This window comes from Callorhinus ursinus, unplaced genomic scaffold, assembly GCF_003265705.2.
Source record: "Callorhinus ursinus isolate GAN/ISIS: 27379988/994484 unplaced genomic scaffold, GSC_fseal_2.0 scaffold50, whole genome shotgun sequence".
NCBI classification, from domain to species: domain Eukaryota; kingdom Metazoa; phylum Chordata; class Mammalia; order Carnivora; family Otariidae; genus Callorhinus; species Callorhinus ursinus.
The window spans coordinates 10,461,501-10,487,677 of NW_027397112.1; the positions used below are offsets into that span (position 1 = coordinate 10,461,501).

A 26,177-nucleotide genomic window follows, 5' to 3' on the forward strand; every position below is an offset into this window, starting at 1 on the left:
ACTAGGCTTAGTGAAGCATTGGTTTAGGGGCTACTAAGGGTCCGGGTGATAGAGATAGCGAGGGGAAGCAGAAAGGACAACTCTGAAGGAGGGGGGAGTCAGAACCACAGCACCTGACTTGAGGCCCCAGGGTGCTCACCCCTGCAAAATTCAGTAGAAGTCTTCTTGCGAGTGAGCCCATGAAGGAAGAGACTCAGGAGTGGGAGGCCCTCCTCGGAGCCACCTGGTGGCTCTCCTGAGGGGACATCCAAGTGGGAGGGAGACCTCGTCCCCAGTGGGGGTAGTGGGGCCCGAGGCCCAGGTGCCTGCGTGCTGGCTGTCCTGTCGTGTGTCTTGGGTGTAGGATTTGATGTTTGCAGAATTGCGCCTCCCTTTTAAATTCCCCTTTGTCTTACAGCAGCCAGTGAGGAGGAGAAGGGGAGAGAGCTCGTTCGACATTAACAACATTGTCATCCCAATGTCTGTTGCTGCCACAACTCGGGTAGAGAAACTACAGTACAAGGAAATCCTCACGCCCAGGTAGAGGCCCTCGCTAAACGGCTCCGCACCATGTTCTTCCCGCTACCACCTTTTCCCCTCTTTGGTCCACGAGCTTTGGGTCCTGGCCTTAGGTTTTGTCTTCTCTTTAAGAGAAATTCTTTCCTGATAGAAGTGAAACTTTCTGCGTATCGTTCTCTCATTCCATTAAGAAGAGTACCAGCCAGACCTCCGGCCACGTGCCGGCTGTAGCCATGTTTGTTTGACAGCACAGTGTGTTTGCAAATAGTGAGTTTGTTGTCCTCATCAAAACAGTATTTCACCTGTGAATCTTTATTTCCAGCTTTTGTTGACAACTTAGGAAATTGGGTAGATGGGTAGCAGTCTGCTGGTGTAAGCCGTTCCTTTGCCTGCGTTTGCCCCAGTCTCACAGCGGCTGCCCGTGTCTGTCCTGTGTGGGGCCTCTCTCCGAGGCCACCGGGGCTGCCAGGGCAGGGGGCAGGGCGCGTTTCGCAGACACACCCTGCCCGGCGGCCCTGCTCTCTCACAATTGTCCCTTTTTGATTTTGCAGCTGGCGGGAGGTCGATCTTCGGTCTCTGAAGGGGAGTCCTGACGAGGAAAATGAGGAGGTAACAGCAGGGTCATTCTCTGCAGAGGGACATGCATGCACACATGCTCACGTGGTTGGGTGCACACACCCCAAGTGCCTCAAAAACCTGTGGGTGTCGGGTACAGGCTCACTGTGTTCCTGTCCTGATGGGAAAGAGCCTAGTAAGGGCTGGGGCTGGTTCTAAAATTGCTCCAGCCATACTTGGACTCGGCTTCCTGGAGGATGGGGGGCCAGTGAGGCTGGTCTCTTGCAGGTCGAGGACTTGTCCGACGCAGCCTTTGCCGCCCTTCATGCCAAATGTGAAGAGATGGAGAGGGCTCGGTGGCTGTGGACCACGAGTGTGCCACCCCAGCGGCGCGGCAGCAGGTGACGGGGCAGGCACAGGTCCCCTGGCCTGTGAAGGGAGGATGGGCGGGGGGTCGGGCACCGCGTCCGTGGGGTTGCTGCTGCCCCTCAGTCCCTGTGCATATCCATCTGCTGGTGCGGGTCGAGAACGCAGACATTCCCGGCTGTTCGTTGGAACTCATGAGGGTGTGAGGGTCATGTGGCTGGATCCTTGCTGAGCAGTGGGGTCGCTGTCCAGTTGTGGCAAACTTGCATGGTCTCCTGGGCTCTGGGTCGTGGCTGTCTGCGCCATTAGGGGGCCAGTTGAAGGTTGTGGTGACTTAACTAGAGGAGCTTTGGAGGACTTAGCACAGTTTAACCCTCCTTGGGACAGTGGAATATGGGGGGTTGTGGTCCTGCTTGAAAGAACTGGAAGCTAAGTAGATGTAGGGCTCTTGTTTTTGCTTTTTTCCCCCTCAGAGTCTAGAGGAATTTCCCTTCCCTGTGAATTCACTGGGCACTGTGCCAGAGATTAGCCCCTAGTCGGCATTAGTCGGCATTGTTCCACTGTGGCTTTTCTCGGGACGATAGGTGCACCCAGTTCTTAAGATTGTCGTATTATGGGCCTGCCCCAGCACATAGCTGTGGGAGGGAGCGAGGGGATTTATGGTTCCTGGCAAAGAAGTGTTCGTGTCCGTCTACCTCAGCTCCTTTGGTTGGGATGTTCTTTTCATGCCTCCTCCCCAGCCCCCCAAAATCAACCTTCAAGGAATCCCCTGTTCCCCGGGGCACTCAGATTTGCACTCCTTGGTGTCCAGGTCTTACAGGTCATCAGATGGCCGGACAACTCCCCAGCTGGGCAGTGCCAACCCCTCCACCCCCCAGCCCGCCTCCCCTGATGTCAGCAGTAGCCACTCTTTGCCGGAGTTCTCCCACGGTCAGTCCCCGAGGAGCCCCATCAGCCCGGAACTGCACTCGGCGCCCCTCACCCCTGTGGCTCGGGACGCACTCCGACACCTAGCCAGTGAAGACACCCGTTGTTCCACACCGGAGCTGGGGCTGGATGAACAGGTGGGGGCTGCAGCCTCTGCGTGGGGGTCGGCGGGGTTGGGGACGGAATGGGGAAGGGACCGTACCCGCTGAAGATGGGGCTGCATCTTATGCCTCCCCATCCCCATTTTAAAGGGGTTGCACTTAAAATTGACCTGAAGGGAGCGTGGAACAGGTGCCCACTCCGAGGGGTCTTCCTGGACCACTCCAGGAACTCTCAAGGGACTAGTCTTGGACTAGTTTTGGGGGCAGGGCCTTGGGGCAGGATGTAGGCCAGGACTGGCTCCTCACTGCGGCAGTTTGTCTCCCCCACAGTCCGTCCAGCCGTGGGAACGGCGAACCTTTCCCTTGGCCTACAGCCCCCAGGCAGAGTGTGAGGACCAGCTGGATGCGCAGGAACGGGCAGCCCGCTGCACTCGGCGCACCTCAGGCAGCAAGACTGGCCGAGAGGCAGAGGTGGCCCCCACCTCACCTCCCGCTGTTCCCCTCAAGAGTCGGCATTTGGCGACAACGGTCACAGCTCAGCGTCCAACTCACAGATGAGCGGGAAACGAGAATCTAAACAGACTCACTAACTATTGGCATTAAAGCTTCAGAAATCTCTGCGTTTGATATTCAAACATCATATGCCGGAAATTTTCACAGTTTTTAGTGAATTTAAGGAATTTAGATTCTACTTTGGTATTTTTTTTTTTTTTTTTTGATTTTTGTTTTGTTTTGGTTTTGGTTTCCATGTTTTGTTGTCACACACACCTGAGCACTTCCTCCAGTTGGCAAACAGAAGTTCAGGATAAGACCCTGCTGGCCTGGTCCTGGCACGTCCTCTGCACTGTTGAATCACTGGACTTAGCGATGTTAGATGATCCCCCCTCTCCTCGCACCCGTGGGCAGGGTGGACTGGCCAAGTGGGCACAGGGAGTGGAAAGCTCCAGCTCAGCGTGACCGCCCTCGGTTCGCGTGAGGGAGAACAGTGTGCTCTGGGCTCCTCCCCTCGCCCCTCCCCTCCCATCAGTGGCTGGGTCCCCCTTGGCCATCTGTGCCAGAGCACCCCCGCTGGAGCCTCTTGGCCATAACTGCCGCCTGTTCTCACTGAGCTCTCAGTTGACAGAATGGCTTCCCCTTGTCATCCAGATCTTGGAGACCTAGTTTGGGTTTCCTCTGCATTCGGTCCTCTCTGTTTTGACTCCTTAACTGCAGTAACCTAGGCTGCGGCTGCTTAGGTCCCCAGCCTGCCCCTTCATGCCCTGTCTGCTCCCCGACACTATCCACACCCCTGTACACACCAGTCCTTCCACTTGGACGTTTTTACCACCTGTCCTCATATGGGAAGGTAGGGTTAGGGCTACTTCACCTCTATTCCCACTGCTGTGCAAACTCGGGGGTCAGGGACACGAGCAGCCATCTCCTCCCGTATGATTCTGTTGTCACGGATGCATTTAGTCCCATTTCCTTCACATCCAGTCCCCTGTCGGTGTCAGTTAGGCCTCTCCCCTCCCACGCTACCCTGGCCTGTGGAACGTTGTCTGGTCCTAGCTGTGGTTCCCATCGCTCCCTCACCACCCCCCTTGGTTAACCTTGTGCCTGTCTCATGTATGATCACATCACCAAGAGGGGGGGCAATAAGGACTTCTTTATTTTTATTTTTATTTTTTTTTGTTGCCATTTTGTAATCGTATAAAAATAGTAGACAAACTGCTTAATGGTTGGGGTTTTTTCACAATTTTCAACATTAGTGATTTTTTTTTTGATTCTGTTTGCAAGTTAAAGAGTTTGTCATTGTTTCTTTAAAAAACAATAATGCACCATATCCCTATGCATAAAGTGCTTCTTCTATTTATAAGGTTGAAAATTCTGAATAACCCTTTTAGCATTGTTAAAAAAAAAAAACAAAAACAAAAACGGAAAAAAAAACCTTGTATTTTGTAAATATTTTCTTTTCCTGCTTTGAGCTGTGTATTGGCAGCGAAACATGTAGCTGTCTTTGTTCTATAGAAATGCTTTTCTTCAGAGAAGCTGATCTTTGTTAATGTCTTGATTCTGTTCGCAAAGCACAGACTAGTGCTTAAAAAAAAAAAAAGGAAGGAAAAATTGAAAAAAAATAATAAAAAAAAAGTTACAGAATGTTGTGTTGCCAGGCTTTCCTTGAGGTTGGACGGGCTCTGCATGGCGGTGGTGGTGGCGGCAGCCTAGGGCCCTGCTGTGCTGAGCAGTTCTCTGCGTGCCCGGACTGGCTCCGACCATTCGGGAGTCTCCACTGTGTCTCTGGCCACCTGGCAGGGTCACCTGATGGTCACTAGGGAGAGGCTGTCGGGGGAGGTAAGGGGTGCCTGGAGGATGGGGGAATGTCTGTAGATAATCTTTTTGTTGGTTGTGATTGATCATCTCCTCTTGATGTGCCTTTCTCCAGGGAGACCAGCAGTGTGACATTTTCTCTCTCTTCTAAATGGCTAAATTCTAAACGGAGATTTCACCCCCTCCATCGTTTTTTGTTGGGGTGTTTTTTTCCTCTCCCTGGGGTTGGGGTCAATGAGAATGTATGTTTTGTAACATTTTTCTGAGGTGGCTAAGTGCTGGATCCTCTCTGTATAAGACAAGTAATCGGGCAGGCGTGATCCCTCTACTCTCCTTTCTGCCTTCTCCCGGCAGTCCTGGTGGTGGAGCCCAGGGAGCCCCGGCCCGGCAGGTCGCCGTGAGTGCGGAGGCATGAGTGCAGAGGCAGCGGGGCTCCGGCTGCCCTGTTGCTTCGGCGGCTACCGTGAGGAACGGCCGTGTGGGAGCGTCTGCCCGCAGGGGCTCAAGCAAGGGGGGTGGGGGGAAGAAAACGAGTCTCGTAATTTTGTATGAAGACCTAAGGGTTCCTTGTTAGGACATTGACCTAATTACTAAATAATACAACAGGTTACGGTTTTCTGTTTTGGTTTTCTCTGTGGCATTGCTGGGGGCTATCTGGGGTTCCGGTCCTGATGTAGCAGACCTCTTCCCCCACCTAAGTAAGGATCCAAAGGAGAGAGGAAGCTGCTCCGTAAGCCATTCACTCAGCTGACTGGCCAGCCTAGAGCCAGACAGAAGACTCTCTCCTCCACCTAGCCCAGCCTCGGCCGGTCGCAGTATGCGGGCGCACGTCTGACGGTTTCAGAGTGCAGCCTCAGAGGTCAGCCCCAGGGCTACTGCCCTTTGAGCTGGACCGGGATGGTTTGCGAGCAGCGCAGCAGAGTCGGAGAATCAACTCAGAATGAACAAGTCTGAGGACTCCTCTTGCACCTCCAGGGCCCTGCAGAGAGCTGCTAAATTCTGATGTCCAGGTTTTAGCAACCTTGACATTTCCTGTTCAGAGCCAAATTCTCAGGTTGGGAAAAGACTTGCAAATCCTACATCCTGAATCATTTTCTGCTTTGAATCCACGCATGGAGATCTTATTTAATCAGTAATAACTTTATTTCCAAATTCACTTTTACAGCAACAATCAGTGTAAATCATTTGTTAAAACACACAATACACCATAGGGACATTCACAGACAGGAAGCTAAGCTAAGATGGTTTCATGTCCCTCCCCCCACCCTCAAAATTACCGAAGAAATCGTGGGACTTGCAAGTGCCAGAAGTTGTCCTGCCGAACACTGCAAATTCACGGGGCGAAGTCCATTAGGAGGGGAGACTGGGCTGGTGCCCAGGGTAACCCTTTCCAAAGCTGAAGAGAAACCAGAAGTCTCGAAGCCTCAGACCCGTAGATGGGACAAGCTGACCACCTCCACCCTCGTCCCCACCTGTTGGCTTTACTTGGGGACAAAGATAAAAGACGGTGGAGGAGGAGCTCTTGGCAGCTGCCGGGAGGACAGGCTGCGTGTCCGGAGCTGGTGGGAAAGGTGACACGGAGGGGCCGGCGCCTTAGATGGAAGGGTGCCAGGGCCTGTGGGAGGCAGGGCTGCGGGCCTAGGGGCCCCCGAGAGAGGGCAGCTGTTTGTCCAGGCTCCTCCACCAGCCTTGCTGCCGGCACCAGGCTGGGCGGGAGACAGGTGAGCCGGCAGCCTGCTGCCCTGGGGAACCCTGTCCGTGGAGAGGCGAGACCCCAGGGACCTCTAGCAATCGGCTGATCTGAAGAAAAGGGTTACAAGGCGGTTGAACTGCTGCCCTCCAAGACTTCCCTCTGCCCGCGGTAACTATCTTACAGGGTCCTCCCCCCTCCCCCCAGAAGCACGACAAGCAAACAGGATACAGTCTCCGCATTGAAGTCAAGTTAAATGGAACTACTGATAAGTTTAGTGGAGGGCTCGAAGGGACCAGGCAAACAGCACAGCCTGTCTGGGACGCCTGAGGGACACTGACTATGGAGGTGGGGGGGATGGGGGTGGCAGACTGCCCAGCCCTGGGGGGCTGGGGGAGGGGGATTGTCCTCATTCAGGGTCACAAGCCAGCATCCCTTTGCAGTCCCCCTGGCAGCACTGACCCTCCCACCCTAAACCATGATCTCTAGGCCACCCCCAATAGTCCGTCCCACCGGGGAGAGCCCAGAGCCCTCTAGCAAGGCCCTCAGAATAAGGTATGGAAGAGCAGGGCTCAGCAACTGCAGAAAGGGGCAGCCCAAGGCCCTGGCAGTGAGGAGGGGCCGCGTGTCCAAGGGCTACCAACCGTGAACTCCATTTCCCTTCTCTGCCTCAGGACCCTTCTAAGGACAGCTGGGACTCAAAGCGGTGGAGAGCCTCACGGTGGCCGGTTCTGGGCCCAGATGATTCCTTGCACGGAAACCCCGGCTGCAGAGGCGCCCGGCCCTGGACTCCCAGCAGCCCCCAGGGTTGCCGGAGCCTGGGCCCGAGATTGCCGAATTTGTTTACAGTGATTCTCTACAAAGGCGGTTCCCTTTTCCCCCCGTGGAGGCAGACGGGGCCCCGACCGCGGCTTTGGGCCACGTGTCTCCGACTCGTCAGCCCCCTGCAGTCGGGCAGCTCGGGCTCCCGGGGCTCCCCTAGCGCCGGCCGTCCGCGCAGGCGCGGGGACAGCTTGCGGTGGGACCCCAGGGTGAGGAGGGGCTGCGGGCCTCTCCCCGGCTGGCACTGGATTCCGAGACCCTCTCTCAGGGTTGCTGGGACCAGAGAGGGCCATCTTCCTGCGGCCAACCAGGCCGGCCGCGCTCTCCGCCCCGACAAAGGGAAGCCCCGGCGGGGCCGCGAGGGGGCGCCGTAGCTCCCGGCCTTCCTCGGAGCTGAGGGTCCTCGGATGTCACAATCTGGTCTCGGTTGGGTCCCAGGTGCTGTGAAAGCCTTTCCAATCCGGAGGCCCCAGCAGGGTGGAGCCACACTGGCCCCCTGGAGCCGAGCCCCAGTGTGTGGGGGGTGGGGGGAGGAGACATCTAGGACCCCCGCGGGGGTGGGTTAGAAACCTCTTCACAAGCATTTCCAGATACATGCGTCCTTTTTTTTTTTTTTCCTTTTCATTATCATAGTCTGGTGAATCCAAGCATAAACAGATCCGACTACAAGGCGACAGGGTGCAGACGGGGAGGGAAAGGCGACGTCTATGTATATGTCAGCTGCTGCGGCAGGACAGACGGCACTGCTTCCAGCTGGGCGGGGGGACGAACCGTTTCCAAGGGGGGTGCTCCCCTTCCGGGGCGTCCGCATGGTGGGGGGAGGTCGGGCGGTGGCGGGGCTCTCTCAGAGGCTGGCGGTCACAAGCCTGGGCTCAAGTGGGGGGACATGGGGCGGGGGGGGGGGGCAGTGTGGTCCTGCCCTGGGGGCCTCGCCTGCCTGTCCAGGTGCCACCTCTGGAACCAGGACAGCCAACCCGCTGCCAGCTCAGCTCAGGAAGGGGGCCAGGCCCTCTGGGAGGAAAAGGCTCTCCGAGTAAACAAGGCAAAAACATCCCGGGTCATCGCTGAGCCCACCCTGGCCCACGTCTGTGAGGAGAGGTGGGGGGTAAGGAACTGAGGAAGGTCGTCAGCTTCGTGGGGGCCGCACCTGCTGGTGAGTAGAACTTAAGCCAAGGTCTCACCGTGTGCCCGGGCTTCGCCTTCACTCGCTCACACCCCGCAGAGGAGGGCAGGTGCCTCCCGTATCCAATGTCTGAGAAGGGCCGTGGTGAGGCTGGGGACTCGGGACAGCGTGACATAGGGAGGGGGACAGGCAGTGACTGGGCTCCGCACAGCAGACACACGGGCATGGCGGGAGGAGGGGGGACAGGTGGCTGCAGTGGCCGTGGGAGGGGCAGGAGGCTCAGGACCCACCTGCCGGAGTCCCGCACGCGCCCGAGATGCCCGAGGCCCAGGCTTGGGAACAGGCGGATGCCCCCAAGAGGCACGAGTCCTTACAAAGAGAACTGGTTAGCCCTAAAGTCCCAGGTCGGTGAGGTGGCCAAAACCGTGGCTGCAGTTCCAAACTTCAGAACTCAATAAAGCGGGGTTTCCGTGGGGCCGAGGGAAGCCCCTCAGCTCAGGACCCCCACCCTGCAGGGAGGGAGAAAGAGGCCAGCACTGGGGACATCAAGGTTAGGCTTCTCTGAGGAAATGATCGCAGGGTGCCACCCTCCCGCCAACCGTCCCTTCACGGTGTGGGAGGGACCGGAGCCCTTCTCCAGAGGGTGGCACCCTGGCCCACAGCGGACCCCGGGCCACCAAGCACAGGAGGCTACTTGGTCCAAGTTTGCTGCGGGCGGCAGGGACAGTTGGCCCTTCCTGCTGCCCTTCCAGGCGGAGGACAGTGGCTCCTCCCCACCGAGCACCTCTCACCCCCTCCCACCTCTCCCTTCTGCCCTCTGCCCCCACCCCGCCCAGCCTCTCCCCTCCCCTCCCCTCCCCGCCCCCACCCCCAACAAGGGTGACATCTGCCTGCGGCTCCAACATGGCACCCCGGTTTCAACTCCTTTGTTGCTGCCGCTGCCTCTGTGACACCCCCAGGATGGGGCAGAGCAGGGGCGCCCCCAGTCCCTTGGGATGCCCCAGAAGCAGCTTTCAGAGCCTCTCCTCCCTCTACTCAGAGGGGAAAAAAAAAGAATCAAAAGTAATTGCCCAAGGAAATGTTGGGTGTGGCCATCTTTTTAAATGTTTTTAAAAATATTTTATTGGTATGAGCCCACCCATCAATTTGGAAAGATGAAATTTGCTCTTTTGCCCCGTCACTGATTTTGAAGTCCCGAGCCAGAGCCGAGCGACAAAAGCAGGTTAAGTGATTAACCGATGAACCGGTCTGTGAGGAGCAGCTGGGGGAGGGCAGAGGGCGAAGGGCCAGATCAGTATTCTTTTTTTTTCCACACTCTCTCCTCTCCACGATTATTGACCGCCCCGGGGGCCTGATCACAAACCCTGCTTGGCCAGGGAGGCGGACACTTCGTCGGCTAGCGTGGCGAGCTGGGGCGAGTCTACCATGTCGATGCTGCCCGTGGAGGACACGTTGCTGAGGTGCCGCGGAGACGTGTCCCCGGACACCACAGGCGACTTGTACACGATCTCTGCCCCGTGGTCGGTCTTGGCTTTGGCATTCTCGCGGAAGGTCAGCTTGTGGGTTTCAATCTGCAAGAGAGGAGGCGAGGGAGGGCGAGTGAAGCCACAGAAAGGCAGGCAAGCCCGGCCCGCCCACGGGCCCCGGGTGGGAGGGAGCCGTGGTGGTGGCGGTGGGGGCTGTGTGATCACCTTCCCGGAGGGGGCACCTGCGCCCGGCTCGCACGTCACCTGCCTGCCGGCCACCCGCTTCCCTTCTCCGGACGCAGTGACCGGCGTTCGTTTCTTGTGTGTCCTTCCAGAGATGCCCACACGTGCGCAAGTACGTGGGATGTAGGAAATGTGTCCGTATATTTAATACACACAGTGACAGTATCCACACGCTTTACGCTTCGGTGTTTCGACCTAATACCTTCCTTTATCGGCACCCGGTTTCCCCGATGCGTGCTGCCGGCGGCGTGGATTCCGTTGCCCTGTACCAAAATGCACCTGCTCCCCAGGCTGTCCCCACCTTTGCCTATCACAAACAGCGCTGTGTCTGAATATCCGCGAGTGCACAGCATTTCACACGCGGGGAAATGTATCCTCAGAGCAGAATGGCTGGTAGGTCAAAAGGCATGTGCATTTGATTTATAGACGCTAACAAGTTGCAAATGTAAGTGTGAAGGATGGGGCGCCTGGGTGGCTCAGTCGGTGAAGCGTCTGCCTTCGGCTCAGGTCATGATCCCAGGGTCCTGGGATCAAGCCCCGCATCGGGCTCCCTGCTCGGCGGGGGGTCTGCTTCTCTGTCTACACCCCCCCCCCCGCTTGTGCTCGCTCTCTCTCAAATAAATAAATACAATCTTTAAAAAAAATAATAAAAAGCATGAAGGAGGAGCCGGAGAGGAGTAAGGGACATCCCCAGAGTCACTGCTGGCTGGCGATGAGCCACACACATTCCTCCCCCTCGCTGGTGATGGGGGGTTGGGAGGTGGCAGCAGCTGTGGGCAGCCCTAAAAGTGGGCTAGAAATCCTGACGTGACGAAGTCCTTTTTCAAGTACAGAAACGATGACATAGCCAGGAGTCCAGAGGTCTTTGCTCCACAGGATGCCCGGGACACCCAAAGCATTTGCTAGAGATGTGAGCAGTTCGTAATAATTCCGGATAAGCCCTGAAGTGGTGGACACAGGAATTCCCTACTCTTTTGGACCCTGGAACCGTTGTGCATCCGGTGAAGCCAGGAAAATGTACACACAGGCAGGCAGGCGCTTACCCACCCACAATTCTTCCACGTGATTTCAGGAGTCCGTGGACCATGGGGTGAAGAGTCCCCGTTGCAGGGGGCTTGAATGTGGGTGTAACGAGAAACCAGGCTCCCATGTAAGCTCTATGCTTATTTTGTCCATTTTGGTGCAGTGCTTTGCAAAAAGAGCCCTTCGGTATCACTGCATTCGAAAGGCCGTGGGGACGTAAGCTTTGATAAGAGCATTAGTGTTGGTGTCTTGTAGAAAAAAGTGATAGGGTCCTGGAAATGTCCCCAAATCTCCCAAACTGGAAGCAGCTCTGGCGGCAGGGGTCTTGTGCTCCACTACACGTCAGCAGTTCTGCTCATCATGTCAGGACGAGGGGGACTGAATACGAGGGGACTCTCTGGGATCACGACAGTGTCTTCTGGGTGGTGGGCAGGCCCACCCTTTCTGAGCCGGCACAGAGGTGAGTTAAAACAGAAGTTCACACTCAGGCCTGACTTTGACTCACATTCTTAGATGGCTATAAAGTACCAGGAACCTTCTAGAACATGGTCTCATTTGGGTCTCCCCACCACCCTGGGATGTGGATATTTCCGTCCATTTTGCTGATGGAGAAATGAGCCGAGAGCACTTGCCCATCCTGCCCAGGGTCACACCTCCAAGCAGAGTCAAACCCAGAGCTTTGCTCAGGACATAGAAGCTTCCAGAGATGGGCGGAGACCTTCCCTCACCCAGGGAGTCAGCAATGCCCAGGCCTTAAACCAGGAAGGGGACTTGTGACAGAAGCTAGCAGAGACGCTGGGCTTTTGCCGAGAACCTTCTCCACAGCCCCAGAGAACTGGGCCCTTCCTCACTTCCCCTGAGGCACACAGCCTCCAGGACCCTCTCTGACGAGGGACCCAGGGACGGAGAAGTATTCCTGCACCTCGGAAGCCGAGTTTCGGGAACCTCTTCCGGTCCACCTTGGGGTCGGGGGGGGACCGCATGGGGCACTGTGGGGAGCCAGAGAGCACACGGCCATCCAAGGGCCCGTACCCTGTCGTCCGCCCCAGCCCCCCACCCTTCAGGGAGCTCATCTGGGGGTCAGGTGTGTCCCCAGGCCTGAGTCTGCAGCCTCTGCTTTAAGCTATCCCAGGAGGTGCTTCTCCAAAACTGCACTGTTGGGCTTTCACCTCCAACACAACATGGGGTATGTCTATCGAGAAGGCCCGGCGATGAGCCAGACTGGGGGCAGGGGGGCTCCGATTGGCCCTGGGGGCTCCCCATTGCCGCCCCGCCCAGCGTGCTGTGCCGGCTGCCACTTCCAACCAGCCGGGCCACCTCGGGCAGCACCCTTTCTCATGCTGGGTCAGGTCTCAAGAGTCTGTGCCCATTCTGGAACCCCCCCTTCTCCTCCCACCACAGCTCTGTCAGCCGCTGGGAGGCACTACAAACTGGTAGATAAGCCATTTCCAGAATTTCATGGCAGGCGTGGGTGGGAACCCCCCAGAGGGCACTTTGGCTGCAGCCACGAGCCCACATCCTGTGATGAGCCCAGAGGGAGCCTGCTCAGGGCCACACGCATCCCCGTGTCTCCCTCCCCCGTGCTCACACAGTGAGACCTGGAGGCTCAAGAACCTGCGGGGGTCGCCGAGATCCTCGGACCGGCAGCCTCCCCGTGGACGTTTCCGTGCCAGACAGGCAGGGGCTCTGCAGGAACCTGGATTTCAGCAGCACTGTTTTGCTCTAACTGCCTAGTGACCCATTTAGAAAATCAGGTTGTGTTCCCATGACTTGTTCGTGGTGGGCTGGGGTGGGCTCTGGGGCTGGCTACCTCCTTTTGCGGATGCTTGCCAACCACGGGGCCGAGTGCTGTCACCGAGGACAGCGGTTCTCACCTGTAACTGCCCGGCAGAATCACCTGGGGGCTTTAGAAGTTCCAGGTGCCCAGGTGGCACCTGAGACCCATCAGAGTCTCCAGGTCGGGCCCGGGCATCAAATCTGGTAAAGCTCCCAGGTGACCGCAACGGGCAGCGAAGGTCGAGACTCACGGTCCTGGGGGTTGCTGAGAATCCACATCAAGCCGATCAAGACAGGCCCCCCCAGCTTTCCTCCCCTGGAAAACTGGACCAGGCTTGTCCACCCCACTCCATTCACAGCTACATCCAAATGCAGCCTCCCCCCGCCCTGCCCCCTTTACCTTTTTATTCCCTCCGCCAGGGACATGGGTGATGTTGTCCAGGGACCCGATCTTCGACTGGACTCTGTCCTTGAAGTCCAGCTTCTCAGATTTTACTTCCACCTGGCCACCCCCTGAAACACAATGCACACAGGGCACCGCGCCTTGAAGGAGGGTGGAGCACGTGACGCCAGGCAGACGCCAGTCTCTCCGAGTAGGTAAAACTATCCTTCATTTAGAAGGTGCTCTGGGCCCAAGTAAGCCCTTCCAGAGGGCTTCACAACAGTTTGCTCCATCTCTCTCATCAAGGTGTGCATCCAATATTTGCTCAACAAACACTTCCTTTTTCTTTAATGCACAGGTCAATGACAGCTCAGTCCGGGAGGAATGGTTCCACACTCTAAACTGGTTGACTTCCAAAAAGTGAAGTCCTTCTATGTCAACATCCTGTAAGGCACAGCCCTGCGAGATCTCGGAATGAAACTAAATGGCAAAATGCACCCTAACCGAGGAAGGGGCCTGACCCTTCTCCCTCCTCCGACACTAGGTGCCGAGCCCAAGCATGGGGGACACAGCCTGAGGAAGAGACAAACAGCATTCCTTTCTGGAGAAAGGATAAAGCCACCCAAGAAAGCTGCTCCCAGCATGGTAGGATGATGACACCAGGTGAGGGATGGTTTTCACTGGGAGAGACTAAACCCCCACGACATGTCCCAGCGAAGCCAGAACCTGACGAGACACATTCGGGACTATGTTTCTGCCAACCTTCTCTCCCCACGGGAACACTTCAAGTAAAGATTCTGCTCTGAAATCGGGCTTAAGGCAGAAGCCCCTGCTCTGGACTCCCAGGCAGGAGTTAAGATTCTAGATCAGCGCTGGACAATACAGTAACCACCAGCCACGTGTAGCTACTCAAATTTTAATTTAAAAAAAAAATTCATTTCGTCAACTCCACTAGCCACATTTCCAGTGTTCAACAGCCACACGTGGTTGGTGGCTACCATACTGGACAGAGCAGGTCGAGAATATTCCCATCACTGCAGAGAGAAATCTGCAGATAGCTCTGGTTTCTACACGGTGTGGGACGGGGAGGAGAAAGGTAAGCATGGCAGAGCACCAACAGTATTTTCTGTTAAAGTCACAGCAGGAGCATGGCAATGGCTGGTGAAGTGTCGCCCCTCCACCCCCGCCATGTCGGCCGGGGACCAAACTGGAACAATCCACAAGCCAGCCTCCGGGAGCCAGATGAGGCCCTCCCCCAGCTCCAGAGGCCCTACGTGCACCCGCTCCGAGAACCACGAGTTAGGATTTAGGCCCAGCATCTGCCCTCTGTCCTCGCTTTGCCTTGGCCAGGATGGCGCCCGGCTGAGGAGCGAGACAGGGCAGCCACCCCTCCAGGGGCCCAGCAAGTCCCACCTCCAACACTCCCCTTGTCAGCCCGCCCCCTGCATCCTTCCCAGCCACTTCAGGAGAAGCCCCCCCCCCCCCCCCGGCGGGCCTCCCCCCCCCCCCCCCCCCTTCCCGCCTTCTGCAAGGGCTACCTGGCTTATGATGGATGTTGCCTAATGAGCCACACTTGGAGGTCACCTTGCTCAGGTCCACTGGTTTGTACACTATTTGCACCTGGAGGTGAGAGAGGATGAGCAAGAGACAAAGAATAAAACAGGATGATTTCACTGTGGGCGGAACACCATGAAAAGCAGCTGTGTCAGTCAGATCAGGCCCTGCTGGGGACAGTGCTTCCTGTTGCCCCAAGGAACACACCCTCGCCATGGTGGGAAAATGTACCCTTGGACTTCTGCCGACCCTGCCCTGCGGGGAGTCGGGTCGTCACAAAATAACTGTGGGACTGGAGTGCCCTCTGTCCCTCAGGGGAAAACAGGGAGACTCTGTCATGGGGCAGGGCCCGCACTGCTGGTTTCGGTCCCTCTTCCCTGACATGACACGGACATCACATTCAGTGGGGACAAAGCAAGAAGGGATCAGCACGATCCATTTGTGCCACATTTAGAAAATCTTGTTGGAAAAGCAAGGAAGCTAGGTCTGCTGGTCGCTGGGCCTCAGAGAGGAGCGGGCAGAGCAGGGTTGATGGGTGGGCTTTCTTCCAGAACAGCCTCCCACCAACCCTAGTCCCACAGCGAGCACGGTGACAGCAAGCGGGACCCAGAGCCATTTGGCAACTCGGTGGGAAGAGCCAGCCAGCACCTGGACACACAGTGTCCTGGACATTTCGGTTCTGTATCCCAGGGAGCAAAGCGACAGGGGCTGGGCAGGCAGCACAGAGGAACCCGCTGGGACACACACAGGTAGGGGAGACCTCAGGGCTCTTCAGAACCAGCCGAGGGCTCAGCATGTGGCTTGGCCACACCGCCCACCCTCCGGAGGGGGTGACAGCCCCCCAGTGGCCCACCAATCCCAGCTCAAGACCCAGCTCCCTGGAAGGGGCACATCCACAGGCTCCGCTCCCCCCCACCTCGGCCGCATAGGCATGGCCGGGGGGGGGGGGTCCCTGGATGGTCACTGATGGACACTTCCCAGAGCCTCCAGCAGCCACCTGTGTGAGCCACCTGTGGGTACAAGCGGCCAGTCACCATGGAGTGGGGAGTTGGCTCCTACTCTCTGCCCCCGGAGTGACCCAGGAGAGAGATGGCCTGGAGCCAAAGAGCCAGAAAAAGGGGGACATCAACTCCTGTCTAAATCATCTGGAACAATTCCAAATTAATGAAAATCATGCTGGCATTTGCCATTTATTGATGGAGAGTTGAGGCCGAGAGGTGCCCATGGGCTGTGTGGGGGTGGCAGCCCGCGCCTGTGAGGGTGAGCAGGTGGGGAAGGAACGATTCTGAGGGAATCCAGCCTGGGAGACAGCGCGTGCTGCGCGGGGCGCCGAGAGGCGGGGAAGGGGCTATGGGGCTCCTCCTGGCATGAGGGAGAGGGAAGTAAATGCTGTGAGCCAGCCTTCCTTCTTTCCCCTCAGCCCGGATGAGGGAACAGGGAGTGGAGGGGAGGCGTGGAGAAGGAGCAGTCTGGATCCGCAGAGGGAAAAGTATTGCTTGAGGGCAGGAGCCAGGGCAGGGGAGGTCAGGCAGACTGGAGGCTGGGGGAGGGAGGCCAGGCCCTGGAGAGGAGCCCAGAGACAGCCAGGAGGCGGAGAGGATCCCGAGATGGACAAGGAGCACGGTCTGCCTGCTGGGAAGTCACCACCAGGCTCAGGAAGGGAGAGCAGCCAGCCAGAGGCTGGGGCCCAGGCCAGTGGTCTAGCGCCCCCACAACACCTGGAACTGCTTGGAGCCCCCCAGCCACCTTCCACCAGGAGAAGCGCTTTCTGTGAAGGCTCCTACTGCAAAGGACCATGCTCAGGGCCAGCCTGAGAAATCCTGGGCCTCCCAGGTCCTACATAGGCTGGCTGTAGACGGGCAGAGAGCGCAGGCCAGACAGGTGTGTGTGTGTGTGCGCGTGCGCGCGCGCACCCGCCCCCGAGGAAGTCCCCTGATGCCCTGGGCATTGCCAACAGCCATGGGAAGCTACTATCTCCCCAAAACTCATGCCTGGAGGAGCGGTCTGCCGGCTGCGGCCCCCTGGACCCCACAGACTCGGCCTGCCCCGCACACCCGCCACCAGCGACCAGACCGGCGTCACAGCAGAGAGCACGTGGCCTTCCTCCTCGGCCAGAGCCCGTGACACCAGAGCACCAGGAGTCAAAGCTGACACAGCCACCCGTGCTCCACCTGGAGCCCGGGGGGCATGGCTGGTCCCCACACCTTCTCTTGGCTTCTGCGAGCAGTGGGATGGGAGAGCGGGGACCGGGGACACAAAGGGGACACGGAGCAGGCACCGGTGGGGAAGCGTTACCGAAGCGCATGCAGCAGCGGGAAAGCACACGCTAGTCCCGGGCACAAGCGGCGGGATCCAGGTGCTCAGCAGCACATTGCAAGAATAAACCTGGCGGGGCGGGCTGGATGCAGGGGTGCGGGCCCGGGCTGGGCATGTTCTGGAGGGAAAGCCTGCCCGGGGCTACCACCTTCCCCCTGGCACCACCAGCTGGGAGTGAGATCCCTGCTCTCAGAAACCGTCCCCCACTCGGGGCAGGGGAGGGAGAAGGGGACCTCAAAGGGGCTCAGCCCTCTTCCTGCGGTGTGTTTAAAGGTGGGCTGCCAGCCAACCGAGAGGCGGGGGAGGGGGCCGGGGTGAAGGGGCGCCCCGCCTCCAGACGTCCCCACTGTGAGTGGCCACGGAGCAGCCGGAGGGTAACAGCAGAGTTGACCGAGTGGATGGGTGAGAAGTGAGGATGCCAGCCCCAAATCTCAGGCCCTCACCCACTGGGAACACCAGGAGCCCCCAGGACATTTGGAGGAAGCCAAATTTAAAAGGGTGCAAAGCCGCATTTCTCTGTCAATCCCTGACTGCTGTAGGCAGGGTCCCCTGGTGCACTGTTTGGGGCTCTTTTGCACCTGACTCTGCCGATGGGGTGGGGGGGCTGGTTTTACACTCGAGCCCGGGCTTAGGGACCTGCTCATCCCTTGCAAATGCAGGAGACAAACATGGGCAGAGATTGGACTTCTCCTGCCCTGCAGTAGGACAGGAAGACGTCGTGTCTGCTTATCAGCCCAGGTGGACCAGCTGTCCACAGGGCTGTCAAAGTGAACCTGCCCCGTTGACAGGGGAGGAGGTGACAGAGTCCAGTCCCCGGCACTGCCACCTTCAGCCCAACCTCACACAGGCTGTGGGGCTTCCAGGAGCCCATGGTGGGTGGTGGGTGGCGCCGACCAGGGCTATTATGCGGTGAGGACCTGGCCTCTGGGTCTGGGACAGAGAGGGGCTTGGTCATCTTCCCTTTACCGGCCCTGCAGCCTGCACAGGCCAGGGAACCCACGGATGCTGGGGCAGCCCTTCTAGAACAGTGGGCACGCGTGCGGGGAGCCTGGGCTACGGGTAGTGGGGCCACAGACAGACCCCGAACCGGAGAATGGTTTATTCTCTGCAATGTCTCGCAAGTGTCCACACCCATGCTGCTGCTTACAAACCGCAGTACGGCGCAGGGAAAGTGTGAGCGTACTCACACTGCCTCCTCCTGGCACGTGTTTGATATTATCCTTTGAGCCACACTTGGATTGGACGTTGCTAAGATCCAGCTTCTTATTAATTATCTGCACCTTTGATAGCCAGAAAAAAGGATGAGTGACATACCGCGCCCAGCTCCATCTGCTCTGAACTAACATACTCCCCTGTCTGGCTTCCAGGCGGGGAGACGAGGCCCCAGGCTGAGGGCAGGGGGTCTGAGTCACACCTTCCCAGGGGAACTGCCCCAGGAAGGCATTCCAGAACTGTGGGTGACGGGCTCCACTTTACAGTGCTGGGTTTAGAAAGCACATCCACCGCGAGGCGATTCGCATCACCGAGGCCCCCCCAGAGCACGTCGGAGGCCTATAAGCCACAGCTGAGTGTCCACCAGGCTGGGAGGGAGTGAGATGTGCTCAATTATGTAACAATGAATAAATCAAAGAAATACAAAGTCCCATCTGTGTCCTCATTCACACACCTACCAGGCCCACCAGAACATTCACGAGAGCTTTCTGTGGCTGCCCTCAAGCCTGGGAGGCGCTGGAATCACCAGACTTTTTTTTTTTTTTTAATCCCAGACCCCACCCGGACCTAGAATTAGAATCTCCGTCTCTGTGCTTCTAGAAGGCTCCCTCGGTTGCTTCTTTCGGACGCTTGGCGAGTTTTGCGAATCGCTGACCTCTCCTCTCAGGGGGGACGCAGATGGCTCTACAGAGAAAGACGAATCCAGCCCCCCCTCCGCGCGAGAGATCCCTGTTTTAGCAGTGACTGATTTCTACTCAATCTCTCTAAAAACTGAAATACACAGACAACCGTGGCAGAGAGAAGGAGAGTCTGGTCTGCCTAAGCAGTGATAACATCTCTATCCCCGGGGTCTCTCCCCACAGGAGCTCCCTGCTTGGAAACAGTGTTCCTGTTCCCCACTGAGAACAGCCACCAGCTGGAGAGCCGGAGCTCCCCAGTAAGAACCAGCACTGCTCTCTGAAATTCAGGAAATGGCACCAACCCCTCCTTTGTGGCCTTTGTGAACGGCGGGCGGGGGCCCCCTGCTCCAGAGACTCGGGGTCCGTGAGGGCAGCTGTGGCTGCAGGAGTCACAGAGCCCTGGCCTGGCTCGTGGCGGGGAGAAGGGTCCCAAGCCCTGACCCCAGAGCCAGAGCCAGCCCTCAAGGCGGGGCCGCAGGTCCTCCGCAAAATGAGGAAACAAGGACATGATGGCAAAATCTGTCCATCCTACTTTTCTGTGTTAAAACGGCCTTTCCTTTATTAAATTATTGGTTATTAAATTACATTGGTAGCAGATCATGTTTATCATTTTTAGATGTCCTCAGCCTGACAAAATACAGAGTAATCTTCTCTTGGACCCCATCCCCCTTTTTCCCCTAATCTCACTGGTCTGGATCAAAACACGAGGGAAGCACACACCTGCCCCACCTTTTTCATTCTCTCCTCTGTTCCTTTAAAATAAAAAGCTATGTATTTTTTTTTCATTAGAAAAGTAACATAACATTATGATTTTGAAAGATATATTTAAAAAAAAGCAAAAAAAAAACACTAAAGTTTTCCCACCACCCTAACACGACAATCACTTTTCGTTCTGTTCCCTTGAAGTCACAGATCTATAAATAAAACTACCATCACGTACATATAAGGGTAGTGATTACTTACACACACTTCTATATCTTGCTTTATCAAGTACCATCACCTTCTAAGCACTTGTCTTATCTACAGTCACGAAAAGCACTATTTTAAATAATATGTCATATTCCATTTTTTGACATCTGTGTGATCAGACACTTATTTTAAATAACAGAAAGTCTCACCACGAACATCTTTTTGCAAGGAGTTCTTTCCATATTATAGATTATTTTCACAGCAGAGTCCCAGAAGTAGAATTTCTGGGTCAAAGTTATAAATATTCTAAAAATTCTCAATACGACTCTCCAAGTGGCTTTCCAAAAGGGGTCGGATTAATTTACCCTGTGGACACCATCAAGAAAGTCCGTTTCGCCACATGGCTGCCAACGTCGGGCATTTTAAAGACTTGGTTTGCTTTCTTTCACTAAAATAAATGGGACTGCATTGTTGGCTTATTCTGCATTTTTTTTTTTTTATTATTACGATGTTCCCCCTTTGCCCCCTTTTTGCTGGTAGATGTATTTTTTTCTACGAATGTTTATACCTTTATAGACTCAGATTCTTCCTTTGTCATTTCTCTGGTATTTATTTATTTACTTATTTTTAAGAGAGGGAGTGAGAGAATCTGAAGCAGGCTCCATGCCCCATGTGGAGCCCAAGGTGGGGCTCGATCTCATGACCCTGAGACCATGACCTGAGCTGAAATCAAGAGTCAGATGCTTAACTGACAAAGCCCCCCAGGCACCCCTCTTCTTTGGTTTTTAAACGTAAAAACCACTCCTCATTTAGAGGTTGGGTAAATTTCTAATTCCACATCATCTTCCTCACCTTCCATGCCCGTAACTTCGTGATGAGGAGGCCCTCTGAGGTCCTGAGAGGTTCAGCAACCTTCTCACAATCAGGACATAACTACAGGCTCCCCACGTGACAACAGAGCTTTGCCCCAGCTCCCTCAAGCTGGGTGTCTCATACACCAAGTACAAGGACACTCTCTCTCGGGGGACGCGGAAATTCTCTTCTGGTGGCAAGGAGATGCAGTGGCCATGTCTCAGCCCAGGCTGGAGCAGGAGCAACAAGTGGGACGGGCTTTCTCACCCTGCTTCTCAAAGACTTGCCGCTGCCCCTCGGCACACAATGTCTCTGAATTAGTTCATGCCATCCTCAGATTTTAAGGAGTGGAACCTGAACTCCTTCTGTGGGGATCATGTTTTACTCATCCCTTTCCACTGGTTGAGTCCCAGAAGCCGACTTGCCTGCTTTCACAAAGGCACTGCGGCAGTCTAGTATTAGAAAACACACACACGCAAACACACCAGATATTAACACAACAAAATTAAAAGGATAATGGTCAAAGAGGGAGAGGTCGTCAGGACTGACAATGAGACTGTACATGATATTGAACTCCGAGCTTCCTGGAAGCCAAGGCAAAACGGGAAACATGAGGAGCTACTTAACTCTTTTTATCCGACAAAGAAAACTTGCCAGTTTTTCAAGGAAGATAACCTTGTTTTCTGAACTAACCCTTTTAAGAACTTCACCAAATGAATTTGGCGACATTAAGCAACAACAAGATCTGCAATGTACGTAGACTTTTTTTTTTTATGTGGCTTTTTCTCGTTCCAATCCCACACAAAAGGCAACAAGTTTTTTTTGTGGGATTTGGCAGTAGACATAAGGATATTTACAAAGCAGACCTGAATTACTGTTAGTCGTCAGATAAAGTCAACACCCTTTACAGAGTGTTAGATTTACATAAGGGAGATGAAAGGGTTGGCATTGAAACTGGAATCCAGAAACTTAATTTCTCGGCTAGAGCAACATGTAGGATGTTGAGCCTCAGCTCTGAGCAGACACTGAAAATCCTCATCAAAGGAAAGAACAATGTTTTCGGAGCTCCGAATTTTGATCCAGGGGACTCACAGTCAAGGGAGAAATTCCTGCGGTCAGGGTTTGATCCAGGAGGAGAGGCTGGGGTGGGGCGGGGCTGAGGACAGCTCCACTTTGGTTTTGTCTATTTCCTTGAGGACGTGAAGCTGTCCCAAAGGCTCCCTGGGCCTTGATCTGATTCGGTGTGGGCTCAGAGCTCTCAAGGTACTCCAGATGGCCCAGTCCTCCCCCCAGGAGCTCCCAGGCTGGCCCAGTGTCCACCGGCCGTCCCTGGCAAAGCCTGTCTCCAGCATAGCCTGGTGCTTGCTGGGCCCAGGTTGGCTCCACTGGAGTCGACATACCTGGTGCATCTCTAAAATGATGGCATTTACACAAGATTGTTCAGAGATACAGATGCTGTGCACAGGGAGAGATGCCCAGAGGGCCTGGGAGTTACAGGGCTGTCCCAGGGAAGGGTCCCAACCTGGTTCTGCAGGGCCTGGCACCTCAGCTCAGGTTCAGCTGAGTCCCTGGCCCTGATCCAGGACAGGCAGACTATACCAGGTACAAGCTGACTTAACTTATTCCACGTAAATATTCTGTGTGCTTTTTACAACGAGAACTGGGACTCTGTCACTAAATATAACGAATTTTAAAAATACAGTCTTCAGTGCTCCAGCGTGGAGACAGGCAGCATTCTGTTGCCATCTAGTGGCCACCTGAAATATTGCAGCCCAAGGTTCTGGATGATGGGCGAGGGGCGGGGTGGGGGAATCTTTCGGCTCTTGGTTGGTTTCTGTCCCGCCTGGGGCCCTTGCAGCGCACAACTGGTCTGGACGTCCTCAGAGCCATAGGCACCTCCCCAGTTCTGACCAGGTGGCCTTGGCCCCAAGTGAGCTCCGTCTCTCTCCCACTCTGGATGGTCCCTGGGACTCCTGTTCTTCCCTCTGTGCTCTGCACTGAGCACACAGAGGGATGCTGAGGGCTCTCAGTGGGGTTGCCTTAACCTCACGGAGCCCTCACCCACCCTGCCTTTCAACTCTGATCCTCCCAACCTCAGTCCCCACGACGCACAGACCATGGAGCCTGAGGGTCCCTCCGGGCAGCCAGTGCCCTCCACCACCCTCCTCCTCCATTCTCTCCTGTCCTGTCAGGGCAAAGGCCCAGCTGGTTCACCACGGACTCGGCAGGGACCTCCCTCCATCGGCTGGCAACTGCCCTGAGCTCTGGTGTAAACAAACACAACTCCAGCCTAAACCCTAAACCCTAAACTGGCCGCCCCAGCTGGTGCCAGTTCTGGCTTAATTTTGCTTTTGCTTTGAACATCTCCAGGGTGCGGTTTCCCTCTGTCTTCTTTCAGCCTGTGAACCTAGCACTCTGTGCAGGGGACTGTCCGTTCAGAGACCAGATGATGGTCTCCAAAAGGGTCTGTCCTGTCTTCTCTGACTTGTGGGTGACACTTCGCACTGTGGGTGACGGTCGGTAACACAGGTGACTCTCCGTGTGGGGGACCTTCCATGTGGGGGACCCCTCCCCGGTGAGGGCGGCTCTCTGCTGCATCTCCTTCCCTTGGCCAACCTGTCCTCACGCCCCCTTTTCTCTAGGCCTCGGGGGCAGGAACTCTCCGCACAGAGCTTGGCGCTCAGAGGGGCCCCAGGACTGTCGAGTGAATGAACAAAGGACGGGAGGAAGGAACAAGCTTTCAGTGCTATTGTCTGTGCTGTTGTACTGGTTGTGTTTTCAAATTTATTTCTGCTCTTACCTCTGCATCTGCATTCTTTTTTCCCTCCACCAAAAACATAATCGCCCTGCTGCAACCATTTAATTTTTTTAAATAACAAAAGCATTTAAAATGATGAATTCCTTCGAAGTACAATTTAGGGGAACCTCCACATGACATACGGTGTTTGTTACCAATGCACGCGGAAAAGGCATTCTTCGCTTCCAAACTAAGAGTATATGACACAGGACAATTTTTTAATTCCCAAGTATTTGTGGTAATGTAGCTGATATATATACAATCAGGTTCTGGGGCAGGACACTGAGGGAACAGACAAGTGCAATGTTTCCCTGTATTTATAGGTTTTTTTTTTTTTTTTTTTACAGACTATATGGATTATTGGCATAGCATCTGATAAATCCTCCATCATACAGTTTAATTCCTGGTGTTTAAAAATTTCCCTTCTCAATTGCTTGGACTTTCTATGTCCTTCTATTTTTTTTTTTTTCTTTACTATCATCTACTGTAACACTTCCAGGTACAATGTATTCCTATCCATGTTTTTCTGATTAGAAATGTTTTCACTGTAGAAAATTTGGGAGGAAAGGGAAAAACACACAATCTCTGAGTCATTATTGGCATTTTGTCATAGTTTCATTTTCTCTGCAAACTTTTTATATCAACAGTAGGCAAAACCTGAATATTCCTACACTATTATTTTTTTTACGTTTTTATCTATTTATTTGAGAGAGAGAGAACGAGTAGGGGGAGGGGCAGAGGGAGAAGCAGATTCCTCGCCGAGCAAGGAGCCCGATGTGGGACTCGATCCCAGGACCCTGGGATCATGACCTAAGCCGAAGACAGAGCCACCCAGACGCTCCCCTACACTATTATTTTTAACTTCACAGTATAACATTTATAAATGTTTATATTTATAAAAATTTTTTCAAGATATTTTTAGTGGCTACATAATATTTTATAGTATGGCATCACCATTAATTACCTCTCTATTGTCAGGCCTTTAAATTGTTTTGTTTTGCAATTCTAAATAAAGCTCAACGCACACTTCTGTGCTTAAAGCTTTTTCTGAGTTGGATTTTCTTCCTTTCCCCATTTTTAGAGTACAAAACACTTCTCCTGTTCTGTGTGAGGGGACCCAAAGATCTCAAGGTGACCTTCAGCTGAGTCCAGAGGAAGGAGACAAGAGACCCTTTGACAGATCACTGGTTTGGCAGAATGAAGTTGTGAAAACTATGGACATTCCTTCATTATGTCCAAAGGGACTGTATTGATTTCCAGCTGCTGGGATGAAAGGATGTCAATTTCACATCACTTACACCTGCGTGGGTAGTTTATTTTTTTTAGATGTGTTTGCAAAGCTGGTTCTTCTTGTCTGAACACCTCCCCACCCAAGAAGAGGGCTGGGACAAAGTCAGAGCCAGGCTGCAGGACACAGGGGCTGGGCCTGGGCTGGGAATAAGCTGACCAAGGAGGAGGCAGGTGCATGGGATCTGAGAAGGGACAGGGTCAGGCCTGAAAGAGGAAAATCAGTCCTCAGATCCAGGGTGCACAGGAGACCCTACTGGGGTTGAGGCCAGAGCCAGCAGGTGAGAATCTGGGTCTCAGCGGGGACTGCATATTGAGAACACCTGGGGAGGTTCCCTGGAAGATTCTAATGGGCCTGGGGAAGGCTCTGGCACTAGGATTTTTAAAAGAATCTCCCCTCCCACCCCCCAAGTGATTCTCTTGCTGTCAGGTAGGAGAGCTGCTGTCCCCGGGAGCAGGCATACCTGTCCACAACGCTGGCCGGCCTTGCCTTCTCTCCCAACCTTTGGTGGATTCAGCTGGTTCTGGCCAAGTGGCCAAGTGACTATCTGCATTTTCCTTGAAAAATAATTCCGTTCTGGAATCTTCAAGCAATACCTGCTCATAGTTGCACATCATGAAAACAAAGTACAACGCAGAACACAGATGTTTTACACTTTTTTCCCAGCCACTGATTTACATTGATCCTCTGCGTCTTCAGTCTCTGCAGGTTTTTCAGACTGGACCCTCTTGCTTCTCCTTCTTCAGTGGGACCTGCTATTCAAGGGGTCATGGTATTCTTCAGACTCACAGCGCCGTCCCTTTTGCAGCTGAGATAAGCACCGACTGAGCACTTACGGTCTGCCGGGCCCTACGGGAGGCCCCGGGGCCCCAGCAATCTCAAGGAGGCCTCAGGAAGCCTTTAGTCCTGGCATGCTGAAGGCCTTCTCCACAGATCCCACGTGCCTTCCTTCCTGTTTCTTGGCTCTTCTTTTTCCCTGGAGATTAGTGTTCCTCTTTGTTATGGCTGAGGTTTCCGACAATTTTCTAGGTTTTCCATGGGATTTAAGGGAAACTGTTACTCCTCCCTTGGCCACTTCCCTGCCTCTTCTCACACTGAGTCCCGAATAAAGTCGCCCTCTCCCCTTTAATCCTTCAGTAAATGAGGACATAGGTCTGCACCCAGCATGGTAAGATCATGGTTGGGGGCGGGGAGTGGGTCACTCGGAGCCTCAGGTCACTGGCTCCCATCCACCGGACTCCCCCTCCCCCACAGACGGGGCAGCCCTGGGTGTGAGGGGCAGGTCCTGGC

At 54.9% G+C, this 26,177-nt stretch overlaps 2 protein-coding genes across 21 annotated transcripts in view; one reads left to right on the plus strand and one right to left on the minus strand.

The window, feature by feature from the left end:
- The window catches only part of KANSL1 (KAT8 regulatory NSL complex subunit 1), a 179,595-nt gene extending 175,012 nt beyond the window's left edge, over positions 1-4,583 (plus strand). For all 4 annotated transcript variants that reach the window (XM_025890027.2, XM_073883116.1, XM_025890028.2 and 1 more), the window contains 5 exons: positions 398-519; positions 1,050-1,107; positions 1,342-1,454; positions 2,231-2,483; positions 2,778-4,583. In XM_025890027.2, the coding sequence (XP_025745812.1) occupies positions 398-519; positions 1,050-1,107; positions 1,342-1,454; positions 2,231-2,483; positions 2,778-3,005 (774 nt within the window). In that variant the 3' untranslated portion in view covers positions 3,006-4,583. The remainder of the gene's footprint in view (positions 1-397; positions 520-1,049; positions 1,108-1,341; positions 1,455-2,230; positions 2,484-2,777) is intronic.
- Positions 4,584-9,485: 4,902 nt separating this feature from the next.
- The window catches only part of MAPT (microtubule associated protein tau), a 97,846-nt gene continuing 81,154 nt past the window's right edge, over positions 9,486-26,177 (minus strand). For 11 of the 17 annotated variants that reach the window (XM_073883121.1, XM_073883117.1, XM_073883118.1 and 8 more), the window contains 4 exons: positions 18,337-18,429; positions 14,818-14,899; positions 13,298-13,410; positions 9,486-9,960 (listed from right to left, as the gene is read on the minus strand). In XM_073883121.1, coding sequence (XP_073739222.1) covers positions 9,745-9,960; positions 13,298-13,410; positions 14,818-14,899; positions 18,337-18,429 — 504 coding nt within the window. In that variant the 3' untranslated portion in view covers positions 9,486-9,744. The remainder of the gene's footprint in view (positions 9,961-13,297; positions 13,411-14,817; positions 14,900-18,336; positions 18,430-26,177) is intronic. The other 6 variants (XM_073883120.1, XM_073883135.1, XM_073883123.1 and 3 more) reach the window with 1 other exon arrangement.